This window comes from Nomia melanderi, chromosome 7 (assembly GCF_051020985.1).
Source record: "Nomia melanderi isolate GNS246 chromosome 7, iyNomMela1, whole genome shotgun sequence".
Taxonomy (NCBI): domain Eukaryota; kingdom Metazoa; phylum Arthropoda; class Insecta; order Hymenoptera; family Halictidae; genus Nomia; species Nomia melanderi.
The window spans coordinates 12,170,890-12,186,358 of NC_135005.1; the positions used below are offsets into that span (position 1 = coordinate 12,170,890).

General features: G+C 33.8%; 2 protein-coding genes across 6 annotated transcripts; one reads left to right on the top strand and one right to left on the bottom strand.

The window, feature by feature from the left end:
• Nucleotides 1–10: 10 nt before the first annotated feature.
• On the bottom strand, nucleotides 11–9,657 carry Pex23 (tectonin beta-propeller repeat-containing peroxin 23). 5 transcript variants are annotated; one of them, XM_031984621.2, is made up of 25 exons: nucleotides 9,168–9,646; nucleotides 8,686–8,944; nucleotides 8,433–8,615; nucleotides 7,931–8,083; nucleotides 7,755–7,847; nucleotides 7,404–7,584; nucleotides 7,102–7,325; nucleotides 6,818–7,021; nucleotides 6,427–6,602; nucleotides 6,220–6,352; nucleotides 5,923–6,149; nucleotides 5,708–5,839; nucleotides 5,479–5,635; nucleotides 5,249–5,411; nucleotides 5,070–5,173; nucleotides 4,847–4,989; nucleotides 4,427–4,775; nucleotides 4,178–4,328; nucleotides 3,896–4,092; nucleotides 3,372–3,581; nucleotides 3,199–3,300; nucleotides 2,981–3,116; nucleotides 2,448–2,639; nucleotides 1,586–1,743; nucleotides 11–1,517 (listed from the first exon to the last, which is right to left on the bottom strand). In XM_031984621.2, exons 2-25 carry the CDS (start codon nucleotides 8,908–8,910, stop codon nucleotides 1,467–1,469), a joined length of 4,044 nt encoding a protein of 1,347 aa, XP_031840481.2. In that variant the 5' UTR covers nucleotides 8,911–8,944; nucleotides 9,168–9,646; the 3' UTR covers nucleotides 11–1,466. The 5 variants fall into 5 exon arrangements, with proteins under 5 accessions (XP_031840481.2, XP_031840483.2, XP_031840486.2 ...); XM_031984623.2 differs by lacking the exon at nucleotides 9,168–9,646 and adding an exon at nucleotides 9,063–9,167; XM_031984624.2 differs by lacking the exons at nucleotides 11–1,517; nucleotides 1,586–1,743 and adding an exon at nucleotides 1,793–2,235 and having other exon boundaries at nucleotides 9,168–9,657.
• Nucleotides 9,658–9,884: 227 nt separating this feature from the next.
• On the top strand, nucleotides 9,885–15,429 carry Tsc1 (tuberous sclerosis 1 protein hamartin). The gene is made up of 15 exons (XM_076369139.1): nucleotides 9,885–10,039; nucleotides 10,448–10,716; nucleotides 10,791–11,056; nucleotides 11,137–11,367; nucleotides 11,429–11,622; nucleotides 11,704–11,816; nucleotides 11,885–12,123; nucleotides 12,190–12,495; nucleotides 12,572–12,763; nucleotides 12,827–13,118; nucleotides 13,189–13,412; nucleotides 13,505–13,630; nucleotides 13,708–13,944; nucleotides 14,033–14,129; nucleotides 14,625–15,429. Exons 2-15 carry the CDS (start codon nucleotides 10,608–10,610, stop codon nucleotides 15,104–15,106), a joined length of 3,108 nt encoding a protein of 1,035 aa, XP_076225254.1. The 5' UTR covers nucleotides 9,885–10,039; nucleotides 10,448–10,607; the 3' UTR covers nucleotides 15,107–15,429.
• Nucleotides 15,430–15,469: the final 40 nt, after the last annotated feature.

Consider the following 15,469-nt stretch of genomic DNA (forward strand, 5'->3'; position numbering starts at 1 on the left):
GTTCTTCAAATAATGTAAAAATATTTGTATTTACGTGCAATAATTTGAAATGTCATAACAAGAGTTACATTTAATGAAATTTGTAATGTACACATACAGTTAAGAATTGTACATAGCGATGATTAATTTATTACTCAAAAACTTAAATTTACTGTATACATAATTGCATAAGCACTCGGAACTAATATAATACATATGTACCAAGAAAATATACACATTAATTTAGACAGTCACATAACGAGAATGCGTTATTAATGCTATAAGGCTTAATTACATACATTCATAATGAAATAAAATTCGATATTAATAATATAATCAAACAGATACTGATGATATTATACTCTACCAATACCGTTTACAATATTATCCAAACGTAGCAAAACTGTACCTTCCATAAAAACCTATACTATCGTACTTTAATCATTTTCAGAAGGTTAACCCTTGCTATTTTTGAATAACTTTTGGTTTTCAACATACAATTATATAAATAAGTATTAACGCAGAGATCCTATATTAATACAGGAACACTCAGTAATGGCTTAAAAAAAAAACTTCAAGACTCTGTTCCATTAAGAAGGAAATGCAATAATCTATCAATTTTGTTCAAACATTTAAGTATAAATATTCGTTTTTTCATTGCTCAGATTTTAAGCTGTTTCTACAATTAAAATTTTTTTCGTAAACTTTTTAATTAAATTTCAGTAAAATCTTTTGACGCCACATGATACTCGTATTAAATGGAAAGTATCGAAATAATAATATTTATGACAATTAATCATAATTACTTGCGCTAACAGTCTCATATTCATCATAAAAATTTATGATCATTTTTATACGGAAATAATGAAAATAATCTATACCTAGACAAGGCATCTGATAGAATCAAGTTACCAGCCTATCAGTTATTATATATGATTATGAAAAAATAAAATTAACATCTTTCACTATTTTCTATCTTTAGATTATCGTGAATCATTGATGCAAATGCATACATTTGGAATGTCTGAATGATTGCAGTAAGTATAAAATTTTGTGATAAGACTATAGATGACAAATTTTTCTAAACTCTACCTTAACAGTTCTATTATTTTATTTTTCACCTGTATCCATTTCTGTGTGTACTTTTTGTCAACGAACCAATAAAAATGAATTAAAAAGAAATGACATCAAACGGAAACACAATTATATACATACAATTGACACAAGAATTGCTTGTACGTTTTAGATAATGTTTTCATTTCACGGAGGTGTCCAAGATTCAAGCTTGCACTGTAAAATTTAGTGAATTGCGAAGCTAAGCCCATACACATTACAGAAAACATTTATCTCATACGCACATGCATTGATTTCTCAATGAAAAATTTTCCTATGAGAATAGAAAGCTAGACTATCACACTGCTGCTACATAATAATAATATTTCGTGTGTCGTATTACAGGAATCATCATTAATCTAAAAACGACTCATTTAATTTCTTTTATTTACAAGTCCTCCCACACTTATGTATTGCCAATTTGCCTGTTAAAAGTAACCATCATTTTAAATACCCTTCAACATATTATTTACTTGTAACTTAAACAACTCACCCCTATCCCAGTCGCCCAGCCAGTCCCAGCAGGATTCTCATCGGTGATTCCAATTCTGCGGCACAGTATACCAGCACCGGATATCGCCCATACTTGACCTTGATCTCTAGAAACGGCTACATGTCGAAAACCTTGTTTTGCATTTATAACAGACATATCTAAAATAAGGAAAAAAATGAGTTACAAATTATCACGTATAATTGATTACAAAGTGAGTGGAGCATGCATAATAAGTTATAAGTGTTCCCGAGCTTTGAGTTAACTCTGCGAATACGGCAGTTGTCTGTAATTGCTCGACAAATAATTGTAGAGTATAAAGGGTAAATCACAAAATATTCAAATGACCAATTTTTCTTAGCCCAACCTGTGTATAGCCATTCAGGAAACATGCACAAATGTTTGCATCAAAAAGATAAATACACAAAAACTACTAATTTTCAGTGGAAAATTTGTAAAAAAAGAACACATAAGTGCTTAAATCCTAATCATACGCTCCCAAGATATACCTATGTCATAGGGGTCAGAGAATGTATCTAAATAATCAGATGTGTCGTTTATATCAGCGTTTCCCAACGCAGATCGTATTTTATGGGATAATCCGCGGCGTTTTCCATATAATACAGCCTTTGGGGATCGCATCTTACATTTGTCTGGAATTTTTTCAAACAAATTAAGTAGATAAATTCAATTCATTTACACTACACGCAGACACTAGCGCAGTTTAATTCGGTAGCTAATACTGTTAGCAGGATACTCGAAAATAATTAGTAGCCTACTAGATTTAAGGAACTTTCTAGGGTAATTTCTGGGTGCTACAAGATTGGGAAACGCTGCTCTATTCTGTGGCGAATTTATTAAGTACCTATATGAATAGGATCATTTGGCATCGCAGGCAGTGTTTGCCAATGGGTCCCTTCTGGAAAAATGTTCATTTGCACTTCACGACGCACAGACAGTCTGCCAGCTGTATCCAATGCCCACACCACATCTTTTCCCACAGATATCTGTTTCAAGTGAGCACCCAATGGTGGTTCAACGTTCTGCCACTGTACGCCTACAAATATTCAAATCGTATAAATACACAAAAAGGATGGTACACCTGATCCTCCATTTATGCGGACTTCTTTCACGCGAGTCTCTGTTTTACATGGTAAACTATTTACATGGTAATTTTTATGCGCGATCTGAATTTAATAACACCAAATAAAATATACTATTTATTAAATATAAATATGTATATTAAATAAATATGTATTTCTAAAACTTATGTCAACTTTTCTTTCCAATATTCTCTTTTCCCTTGTACCAACAGACTCTATTTACGCGATTTTCATTCGCGTAAATCGAAGGTCAGGTGTAGTATAAAATTAATAATTACTATTGTATCATTTGTACCTGTGGGTTTATCAGGATTAATGCCTAACCTCCAATACGAAGAACCGTTTTTCCCTACGGCCCAAACTTGACCACCTGGACCACATGAAATACCTACTAAAGCCTGATCACTCGGTATATGTTCCCATGAAACTCCCTGAAAGAAAATAGTAAAAACTTCCATTACACCTTTTGAAAAGTATTTTAATTCTCGGTTTCAACAAATGTTTTATTCATACCATTGGACATGATTCTGAAACACCTCTCCTAAATAAGGCTTCGCCATTAGAAGCTACTGCCCAAATGTATACTTGAGCGTCTGTACCAGGATTCCCTGTTGCCTAACAAAATATAAAATTATTCCTTTGCATATATATTATCAGTGCTATTAATTGTTTAGAGAATTTCATACATATAAGGAAACATCAAGTAATTTTGTGTTCCCTAACTCTTGCCAGGGACCACTAGTCGTTAATTGACACCTTCGGAACCATCTTCTTCTTCTGACATAGTCGGTGAAGTGCTTTTTACCATGGTATTGAGACGGGAAGTCAGTAGCATATTGCCAGCCATCCCTATCAACACCACCAGGAGTATGGAAATCTACTATCCAGTCTGACACCTGTTTAGAAAAATTTATTTAATTATAGCAATGATTTACTTGAATCAAGATGTATCTAAATAATTGGTTAAACCAACAAAGTTGTAGGGTATAAAGTTAAATACTTTACAATTTGTAAAACTTAACTTTTTAAAGATGAAATTGTTAAGATCGCAAGAAAGCCATTAAATGAAATATTATATAGCTTTCTTTACCATTGACACTGTGATTTTGATCTAAGTACTTATAATCGTTTAACTCGTAGAAAAGTACTTTCACTAAACATTTAATGACCGTAATGCATTTAACTTTACACCTTGTATACTGCTTCTTACCCAACGCCAATGCATCGATAACAATTTAGTGTGCTCTCGAGTACGTTTATGGCGTCCAGTTGCATCGCTCCACATATAGCGATCTGTTGGAAGTCCATGGGAAGTGTAACCAGTCACCGGATTCCAGCGTTGGTTTTCGTAAACATAATAGTTATGAGTATCTAACATGGAATTTATTCCTGTGTTGCTATCTAGTCCTAAAAATACCAATATATAATATTACTATATGAATTTATGTTTACATATACAGTTTGTTTTCTTTATAGCTTTATAAGTCATTACCTTTCAAAAATAAACCCCCCCAGCCACCGGTATAAACCCACGCAGTACAGTCATATCCCATTCCCCACGTTACACCAACAGAACAAGTTTCAACCTTTTTTAAATGGCCACCTATCTGTCTCCAAAACAGTGCTATTGGATCAATAATCACCTATAATTAATGATAATAAAATTCCTATTAGAATTACTTCTGACTTATATAATTTTTATTACAATTAATTAATAATTAATACTAAAGCGAATACATACATATGGAGATTTATAAAGTACGCTGCACAATGTCATTAGTCCCTTAATTCTTAAATGAGTAATACTCTGTGGTAATATTCTGTGGCTATAAAAAGTAAATTCTTTGTTATCAATAAGAATTCTGTACCCCCGCATCTCGCAAACGATTTCTAACATGAAATCAGAACCAGCTTTTAACGGGCTACTTCCGTTCCTTTCTTCGTCACCCCATTGTCCATTCTGATATGTATTGCGGACAATTATATTCTCTTTAAGTCGTGGATTAAGATGAAGTGCTATATCGTGGGTATCCACGACGGTCTTTTGTTTGAAAAGTGTTGTTGTATAGCAAACAAGATTGAATGTTAATCTGACAAATAAATTACTGAGTGATATCGATCAATTTAATTTAAAATCATTCGGTTTTAAATATTTACTTACCTGTCAGCGTCATCGTGAACGCAAACTGTAATTTTTAAAGAACTACCAAAGCCAAAACCGTTCTGCAATATACATTCAAATGGTAATTCTTTTCCTGCAACATCCAACTCTTGTACGTAAGCATCATTGATAAGCTGATTTTCCTGAAAACCAATTCAAATGTAGAAAAATTGTATTAAAAATATTTTGTTATAACATAATACTCGTATGTCTATTAACTTACCTCTGCAGAAGCTGGATCGTATACATAGACGTCTCCTAATGCTGTTGTAGTCCAAATCGAATTGGATCCTGGTTTTCCATAAACATTATTCATTTGGCAAGAAACTAAAAACGCAGAAGTATTTTAAGGTCTAAATATGATTTAGACTTATATACAATTTAATCTTACAATTAAAATACCTGAAGTTAAATGTCCTAACCAATCTTCCATATCAGTGTCGCTAAAAAACTGCAGTCTAAGAACTTTAGAACTTGCTAATCTAGGAGTGTGAATTGCTATTCTTGGACTACCCGGTTCACTACAACACACTACGCACATAATCTCGGATACAGGAAATTGAACCTACAAACATATTTATTAAAAACAACAGGAAAAATTATTCATTGTATTTATCATTTAAAGAACCTACAATTGTTGTTACTCCATCCGAGTTTAAAATAGTTACAGTTCCAGAATCTAAAGAGCCACTGTCACTGCTAATCCACTCTAATTCTATAACGCACTCTTTATACGAAGTACTACCCTTCACTTTACACTTTGCATCACCATTTTTTACCCAAGATGATCTGCAACATACCATTAAAAGTGAAGAAAAAAGAAATTAAAATGTTCATTGTGGAAATTCCTTAAAATCTTACTTTTCAACAACTTTTTCATATATTGCCGAGTCAAACGATATTTTTTGTAATCTCTTTTTTAATTCCTCCAAAATATGTATTCTCCATGGTTCTGCTATGTCCCCTTGACCTGTACCATTAGAGTCTGCAATCCTGTAAATTAAAATGTTTTATTATAGAATATTTATGTACATTTTTTTGCAAAAAATTTTAATTATTTTGAATATTAAGTATACCATTTTGGAGGATTGGATGGATCTACGAAACATGCTCCAGCCTCTACTTTATACCAGAAGGCATCGCATTCAGCCCAATACATTGCACCGGAACTTTCATCTTCTCCATAAACACCAGAATCGCTCGTTAAGTCGGGATCAAATATACTACCATCTGTTTCTGGATGAGCTTCCACGCCTACCATGGAGCCAACTGAATGAACTGGGCTCCAAGCAGCTGGATTAATCTGTATTATTCCAATTTTAAATTTTTATTTCATTGTCAAAATTATATGTAGATAATTTATTTTTACTAACCTTAACAGTACTGCTCATGCCTTTCCCAGAAACTACTATGGATTCTCCAGTTTTGGTGAGTGACTCATTTGATATAGTTATATTTGCGACACTAGCTTCAGTAAGATCACCCATATCCAATGAATGTGTAGATCTGTATTACACATACGCGTAAAGTATGTATTTAAAATTATAAATATAATTAGAATTATTAAAGCATATTCTCACTTTTTCTTTCCCTCATGTAAATATATATCCTGGAAAGATATTTGTTGAGGTTTCTTAACAGCACTATCATTTGAACGTTGCCATAATTTTAAGGACGTTGGCGTTGGAGCTGATCGTGATTGTTCTTCCCATTCCCTGATAAGTGTTGTACCTTCACTAGTACTATGCGGACGATTCTACAAATGAGTATTTTGACACTATTACTGAACGATAATTAATAATACTTAACAGTTAAAGCTAATAATTTCTTCCTATAATTAAAATTTATAATTCTGCTAATAACTTTGTTATTTCTTTAGCAGTGTCAATCTAAAAAGCTACTGTATACTAATATGTTACACTTGTAAACTTAATAAATATGTAATAATATTTTTGTTTTTTAGATAAATACCAGTGATCCCCAACTTTGATGTCTTTGTTGCTGAGGAGTACCACACATACTATGCCTATTATTTGATGATAAACTGGCGTTACTGCTTGCTCTACTAAGCTGCAAAGGTGCGTTTATTAATCTCCATTTTTTACCCGTTAATTCTGATCGTGTGATACCAGTACGATAATGTAAGGACCTATCTTCCTGACCAATAGCCCAAACCTAATAAAAATTAAATAAACAAATATAAATATTTTTCCCAAAATGAATTATTTACTATGTTATATAATAACCTAAATTACCTGATCATTTGGTGCAACTGACACTAATGACATTTTACTTAACATTTCCACCCAACCTGTACCAGTAGCCATCTGTTCGCAAACTCCGCTCATTTCGCCTTTAATGCCTTTTCTAAACCACACTCCCCCATCTTGTGTTACTGCCCAAACAGAATCTGTACCTACACTAACTTGTACTAATTTTAAATCTTTTTGTGGAGGTTCAATTTCTGACCAATCTTCCCCTATAAAATAAAATTATACTTGTTAATGAAATTTATGAATATGTACACCACTTGTAAAACTATAGAAGAATTACATACCCATTGGATTTTCTCTAGTAACACCTGTACGTACTAATGCTTTGCCAACCATTAGAACAGCCCAGACAAGACCAGTCATTCCAACACTGATTTGACATACTTCAAAACCATTTGCTAATTTTATTGCACTCCACCTCTGTCCTTCAGGACAAGTAGTACTGGTGCCAACACGGAACATTACCTGTGCATTATAATCACCAGTTTAGTATTTTGTAAATAAAAATTTCTAATAAATTTAAGTATGATGCAGCTACTGCAATAAACAAAACTGCATACACTATTTTTAACAATTACTGTATATAGCTTATGGTTTATTAAATGGCTTCAAAATAATTTTTTTAAAAGTTATACCCTCCCATGAGCAGTTACTGCCCAGACTACTAGGCATCCAGGATTACCTCCAGGTATTTGATTTCCACCCACAGATATGTCAATAAATGGTTCCTGAAATATTGTATTGTTTATGTACCACAGCATCCTAAAAGTACTAGAAATTCTTATAAAAAAAGGAAAGGAAATAGTTCTACCTCAGTTGCATCTTTATGTAGAGGTGCAATAGCACACCACGAATTCATGGCACTGTATCTTCGATAACGAACCCATTTCCTTCGCCGAACGCACGACATCCATTGTTTTTTTGTAGTATATGTAGCTGGGAAATCAACTGCATATGTCCATCCCTACCAAAATATCAGATTCTCTGTGATCATAACTCTTTGTGTCGATGTTGACAACTGACAACAAATCTACATATAAACAAAAAGTTATAAGAAACATAACAACAAAGAGAAAATTATAAAATTCTAATAATAGTGTAACAAACAAAAGAAAATTTATTTGTATATCCTAAATATAATTTGTAACAATAATGTTAAAAATGATAAGCCAGTTATCCTTTATAAAATGATAATGAATAGAGTATATACTGATTCTAACATAAAGTAATGGTATGCATAATTTAAGTGAAACAAAATGAAAGTAAACCATTTAGCAAAATGTATGATTATGTACATAATCAATCATATTTACATCATGATCTAGTGGTTGTCCATCCAATGTAGTTTCTATTTGCCAGTCACCTTCCCATTGCCAAGCCATCGATGGTAATTTTACTTTGTCTCGACTACGATCAACTGTACCATCTTGATTAGAAAAATTGTATCTATCAGTAGGTAGTAATCTTCCACTGAATCCTTCTAAAGGAAGCCAACGCTATAAAGATTATTCATTGTTAATATGTTAAATTACAATAACTAATATTATAGAAGTCTAATCAACATACTTCATTTTCATATATTTCTTCTTTGATTCGTATGGGTACATCCAAACCATGTACGTGTACGTAAACTTGACGATCACCTCCTATAGCCCACATGAAATGTGGAACTGCTGACAGCTGTTTAAACTCAAGGCCTAGGTACATGAACTCCCTCCACATGTTCCCAGATGTTGACAATCCAAATACTCGTCCCTCATTGTTTATTGCATATAAATGTGAACTTGGCATTTTAATTTATTGTCAAAAGAATATTATAGTCAACCTACAAGTATATTAATCATATTTAATACCCTGCACTATTATAAATACTCAGAAAGAAACATTAGAGTTCTTGGCCTCATGGGTATGTCATGATTATTAAACCTATTCATTGTAATTACTTCACAGGAAGAGCAAACATTGATAATAGCACTGTGATGATTCAAGGCATAGTAGTAACAAACTATACATATATGAAGCGTAAAAGTACAAATATAGGATAGTACCTCTTTTCCTTATGAAATGACAGATTATCCACTTTGTCTTAAAGATAACGTTAGATAACAGACATAGTATTCCAATAAATATGACAATCCAATCACGAACAAGTAATTATAGATATGCTGTACTTTTATTAAATTTTACATAGTTCATAGTATATGTACATTCTATAACAGGAATTAAATTCCGGCACGAAATCGATCAAGCAATTGTAAGAAAACAATTTAAACAAATAAACTGACAACTTTGATAACCATGACTCTAGAACAGTGTACAACCAACTGTCACTTGCTGCATTTATTAACTATAAGTACGAACACATACACCGTTACGTACTGGGTGTTCATTGTATTTCTGTGCGCATATAATATAGTTTTATACGCATTAGTTATTATACCTCGTATCAAATAAGAAATAAATATACGCAGATTATACCATGTATCAATAAATTATTAATTTTGTCACGAATCTATTTTTTATTATTTGTAATAACATTCAATAACAAATATGTTGCAAATTATCTGGTTTCTATGAAAGAGATAATATATTAATAAATTAATTCAAAGACGGAAGAAGACTACAAGAAGATGGTATATGTGAATGGGTAACGATTTTTTTATGCGTACGTATTTTTCTTGAATAACATTCATTTTTGCTAAATGAAATTTCATACTTTCCAAGTTACCTATTCATAGAAAATAGAAAATGCCGGCATCAGTTTTAGTAGTTTTAGGAAAGCTAATAAAATCGTTGCGCGATCGTGGCGCTGTTCTTACTGTAACGACATCAATGCGCACCAGTCTAGGGTATATCTACGATGGTATACCAATCGCCATAGAACTTGCGAAGATTCGTCGAAGTACTCGATGAACTTCGGGTAAGTTAATTTGTTAATTTCAACTGATGTATTCTTAGTCAAATTTAGCTTTTGATGTTCTACTTAAAAATCGAAGTCATATTCATCAGAAGTCTTCCGTGGATATCGTACCGAATGACCTTTTTATGAATACTACAGAGCCGTACCGACAATTTTTTTTATACATTTAGAATGATATATCCAGTGTCAATTTGGCAATATTTTACATGAAATTTCCGTTTCTGTAACCTGAAAGCCGTACCGTTTAATCTCGCTTCATGTAGATTCGTAATTGCAAAATTCATTGGTTGATTCATACGAATTGACAGTTCTTGGAGTATGAAATTTAGGAAAAAAAAGGAAAAAAGAACGTATTTCTTTTAAATTTTGTAAATTACTTTCTCTCAGTTTCCTGTCACAATATTACAGGTGTTCCAAGGATCGCTGTGCTTCTTATGAAGTCTGCAAGGCGCAACAAATGACAAATGGATGAAACTAAGCTTCACAAATTCACTTCTACTTCCATTTTATGATCGGATGATCAGGCTAAGTATCGTTTGTCTATGCTGGAACACTCGTCATTATCAAGATGAACATCAATTCGATAAGCATTGCCGATCTTTTTAATTTATTGGAATCTAACAAACTTGGGGAGGTGGAAAAAATCAAAAAAATATTCCATGAACTTTTTCTGAATAGTAAGTGAGATTATTGGTTTGAAATGTTGAATGGCAGTTTTGAGTTTTCTTAACGAATAATATGTATTTTTTAGCGAAAGACAATTGGTTGGTAAATGGACTTTTTGATTATTATTTGTCTACAAATTCCTTAAGGGCTGTTGAGGTGTTAGCCAGTGTCAGAGATCCACATGACAAGCATCTTTTGGATCGTTTATCAGAAGCTCTTTCTAAACCAGGAAGTAGCAGCCAAAGAATTCAGACTCTTACTTTGCTAGGTCACATTGCCCGTCGACAACCTACATGGCTATATAAACTTGCCAGTCATGCTTTATTTCGAGATTTGCTTAAGTTACTTAAAGTAAGTCATATCTTTATTGGAATAAATACTACAGATAAAATTATCAAATATATACAATATGTTAATTACTTCCATTTTAGATGGAAGCAGATACATTATCTCTTATGAGTGCTCTACTCCTATTGGTAATGTTGTTACCAATGTTACCTGCTGCTTTAGGGCCTTACCTTCCAGAAATTTTCGAAGTATTCGGTCGACTGGCATCTTATTATCATCATCAATCATTGTCTTTGTTCTCTTCTCCTATGCATTTTACCTCGGCAGCAGCAGGAAATATTGATAAAAATCATTTATATTTGTTACATCTACAGGTGAGTCTCATTGTTTAAGTGAACATTTAAACAAGTCGTTAATATTTTTATCTTATTGCAGGTGGGCCTATATAGTTTGTTCCACAGACTGTATGCTATGTATCCATGCAATTTCATTTCATATTTGAAACAACAATATCTTCAACGAGATCAGTTAGCTACTTTTACTCATACAATTAGACCAATGCTGGATTCAGTGCGTATGCATCCATTACTTGTAACTGCATCCAAAGATGCAGAGATTTCTGCTGCAAGGTATGATTTACAATACACAAATTAATATTACATATATAAAATGTCATGTTCACTATTTTCTCAATTGCTTTACATTACTAGATGGAAAAAAATGGAGCATCATGATGTTATGGCAGAATGTGGTCGGTTCACATTGGACAAATGCCGAGAAGAAGTATTCAACACTGTAAATTCACGTTCTACGCCACCTCCAGGTATGCTATTCCTATATATATAAAAAAAAAGGGTAACCATAAGTGTAATTATGATGAATGTTTCCTAGATCACTCTTCTATATGTACTCCAATAAACACAAGCGGAGGACTAGCATCATCAGAAATTGCCAATGGTGAAGATGAAACTTTTTGGTCTCCAAGTATGACTGTACCACCTCAAAGCCCCCCATTTCCAGCTACATCTCATGAACAGCGATCAGCTCCTTCAACGCCTAATAATAATAGAAGCGGTACATCTCCACCAGAAGCTGCAGTTGAAGCTACACCAGAAACAACTCCTGTCAAGGTACGTTTGAAAGTTATCAACAAACAGTTCAGAGTTATACAAAATTATATTTTTAACGTTTCGCAGGATATACGGAAAGTATCAACTAGGCAAGTACCCGTGGGATCTGCTGCAGTCCGTGCTTTAACCACGTTCGGCAATGGTACAGTGGGACTAAGTTCTCGACCATCGACACCAACTAGTTCTATGATTGGAACTGGAGACGGTAATAATGCGCATGGGTTTATTACGCACAAGATAAGTAAAATCATCGCAGACAGACAGACTGTTAAAGAACAAAAACCATCTGCTAACGTTGAAGAAGATGCAAGATTCGCAGAAATTGATACAAATCAGAATGGGAAAACCGATTCGTGGCAAGAAGATCAAGAGGTCTTGTGTTTTGTACATTTATATGTAAGACTATTGCATATCAATGACTGTAGTTATAACTGCGTACATTGTGCAGGTTTTAGAAATTGTAACCTCGCGAAATGCAGGAAAGCTGGAATCTTCAAAATATACTGATCGACAGCAGCATCATAACGAGAAAATTCCGAACACCTTAGTAGCTAACTTGACGGAAAGGATTTATCAATTACGCTTGTATTCTCGACGTAAAATTCCAGCTCAACACTTGGGATCTAGTTCCGTTTGCAAGGTAAAATATTTTCAGTAACTTTTTTTACGTAAAACTTATATTTAATAAAATTTATTTCGCTAGGTTCGAAGAAGTACGTCTTGTCCAAATATAGAAGTCAAGAAACAAATCAATAATAATAAAATGGATGAACCAAACTCAGTAGGGACAAAAAGTATGGAGGAGACTGGAACCCAGACATTTGAATTGCTTCCGTATGAATACTTGTTACTAGGAATTCTGGATCAGAAAAATCAGATGAATGTACAGAAACGCGATCAGCAAAATACAGAATTTAGATTATCGCCAACGGCTATGCTTGATCGATATGTCGAAGCGTGCATGCGAGCTAGTAACTTTTCCGGTGATAAAATAAGTTCGTATAAAATGTAGTAAAATGATGGTTCTTATTTTCACAAAGACCTAATGGAGAAATTTTTCCAAAGGAACTGTCGCTATTAAGCAGAGGCAAAGGAAAGAAAACGACACAGAAGATGACGCCGGGGATGAAGATGGTTTAGATGCTGAATGTGCAAATCAATTGCTACAACTGATGCAAATTCAGTTGCAGTTTGAACGTCAGCGTAGAGAAGTCCATGCTGAACGTAATCGAAGACTTCTCGGTAAACTGAGAGACTCGCGAGCATTAGAGGAACACAATTATGCTTTAGTTAGTTGACGTTACAAGTTGGAAATAATGTTTATTTGTTAGCTCTTTTTTTTATTTTGGCTGCTGTTAGATGCAAATTTTTTGTTGCGTAGACTGATCGACTAAAATTGATGGAAAAGGAAGTGGAAGGCTTGAAAGCTGAATTGGAATCGAACAGGCGAGAAGCATTGAAGGCCGAGGAACGATACAAAGAGGCATTGTATCACTGGCAAACGAAGGTAACGTAAATAACAATTTTCGTTAATCACGATAAGAATTACAAATTGGACAACTGATTCAATCAATAATGATACAGTGTGTAGAAGAAGAACGAGAGAATCAAACATTAAAGGATCGTCTTGAGTCTATAGAAGTTGAATTAAAGAACGAACAAAAGAAAGTAACTGAATACGAGCAACGAATTCGTTCCACAGACGCATCTCTATTTGATGCAGGACATCGACTGAGAGTTGCTTTAAAAGCTGCAGACCGTAGCAAAGAATTAGAACGTACTCTTGACACTCTACAGAAGAAATTCCTTTTGCTTGGAGAGGTAATATTGATATTAATATATAATATTGTAACAAGCTATTCATAATTTTCTGTCAATTTGAATACATCAAATTTACCTCTGCTCACAGGCACAAGCAAAACTGCAGGAAAGCACAGGAGGTTTATCACCATTGACCAAACAAGAAACGACACAAATACAGCGGTCATACACGGAGGAATTAACTAGTAAGTGTGCTGGATGCATTTATTAAGTCTAGAACAAATACGATTCTTTAAAATGAATCACGTAAACTTTTGCAAATCACTATTTTCAAAATAGAGGAAAGATATCGATAAATCGTTCGTTTTTTATGCCCACGCCTTGTTTCTATATGACATGAATCTATAAATCAACACGGAAAGTATACCATATGTACCGAAGTTTAATGTCATTCCAAAATTATTAAAGTTCCAAGAAATTTCTTAGAGAATTACAAACAATATATTCTGTCACCATTAAAGTTTCAACAAATAGTTTGTCGATATCTTATTTGGTGTAAGAAATATTGATTGATAGCAGAAAGTGATTCGGTCTGTACAAGCAACAATACAAATTACGAAGATCAGCGTAAGGTTGTCGAAGGTTCGAGAAAGCGGAATTTTAAAGTTAAAAGTATTAAAAAAAAAAAAAACGAAATAACAACAGAAAACTACATTTCGGTGCACGTTTAATATTTGAAGATTTACGGCGACAACTGGAGGCACGAACATCTCTCGGAGAAGCCTTAAAGGTACGCCTGACTGAAATGGAAAATAAGGATGCGCGAAAAGAAGCACAACTTGTAGAGCTACAACGACTTCTGCAAGAAACAAAGGATCAACACGAGTCCGAGCTGGAAGCTGTTGAATCGAAGTACAAAGCACAAGTCGAGATCAACCTTCTTCTTGAAAGTCGCATACTCGAACTACACGGTACACTAGAACCAGCAACGTGTAGTACTACTACTATGAACAATTTAGCTTCTTCAGCATCGCCTAAAGAAAGATCACCTCCGCTGTCGGCCAGTTTAGCTTCCTCCAGCGAAGGAAGCCTTGCCTTTATTCATTCAGGTACTGGAATTATAATGAACGACTGCTGTGATACCGCAGGCGAAATACCTAATCTCCAAGCTATCGTCGAGCCTGTACCGAACCAGGCAACTTCGCCGTCTCGACAAAGCTAACAGAAGCGAAATTCTACGAATGATAGACGCTACGCAAAAACGACCATCGACTCCTTTCGCATGCAGCTATTCTGTTTTGCACGTGAGCAACTGTTATCCAGTGCCGTGGTATTAAATCAGAAGAAAGTTATTTGTAGCTTTTTATCAACATATTATGCGGAATACATAAAAATATTATTATCGCGTGATTTCGATAAACAATTGAAACTATTACTGGTAATTAATAAAGTTACTAGCATGATATAATTTCACTCTTGAAAAAGAAAACAAACAAAAAAAAATGAATTCACAATGAATAAATGGTTGAGATATTTTGTGAGCAATTTTCTAAGTTTCGATTGAAATCACATCCTCGCACTGCTT

Coding starts and splice junctions, on each gene's coding strand:
- Pex23 (XM_031984621.2), bottom strand. CDS start 8,910: ATGCCAAGTTCACATTTATATGCAATAAACAATGAGGGACGAGTATTT. Junction 5,174..5,248: donor GTTAGGACATTTAACTTCAG/GTATTTTAATTG, acceptor CTGCGTTTTTAG/TTTCTTGCCAAATGAATAAT. Junction 4,093..4,177: donor GGGGGGTTTATTTTTGAAAG/GTAATGACTTAT, acceptor TGGTATTTTTAG/GACTAGATAGCAACACAGGA.
- Tsc1 (XM_076369139.1), top strand. CDS start 10,608: ATGAACATCAATTCGATAAGCATTGCCGATCTTTTTAATTTATTGGAA. Junction 12,764..12,826: donor GATCTAGTTCCGTTTGCAAG/GTAAAATATTTT, acceptor TTATTTCGCTAG/GTTCGAAGAAGTACGTCTTG. Junction 13,413..13,504: donor AGGAACACAATTATGCTTTA/GTTAGTTGACGT, acceptor TTTGTTGCGTAG/ACTGATCGACTAAAATTGAT.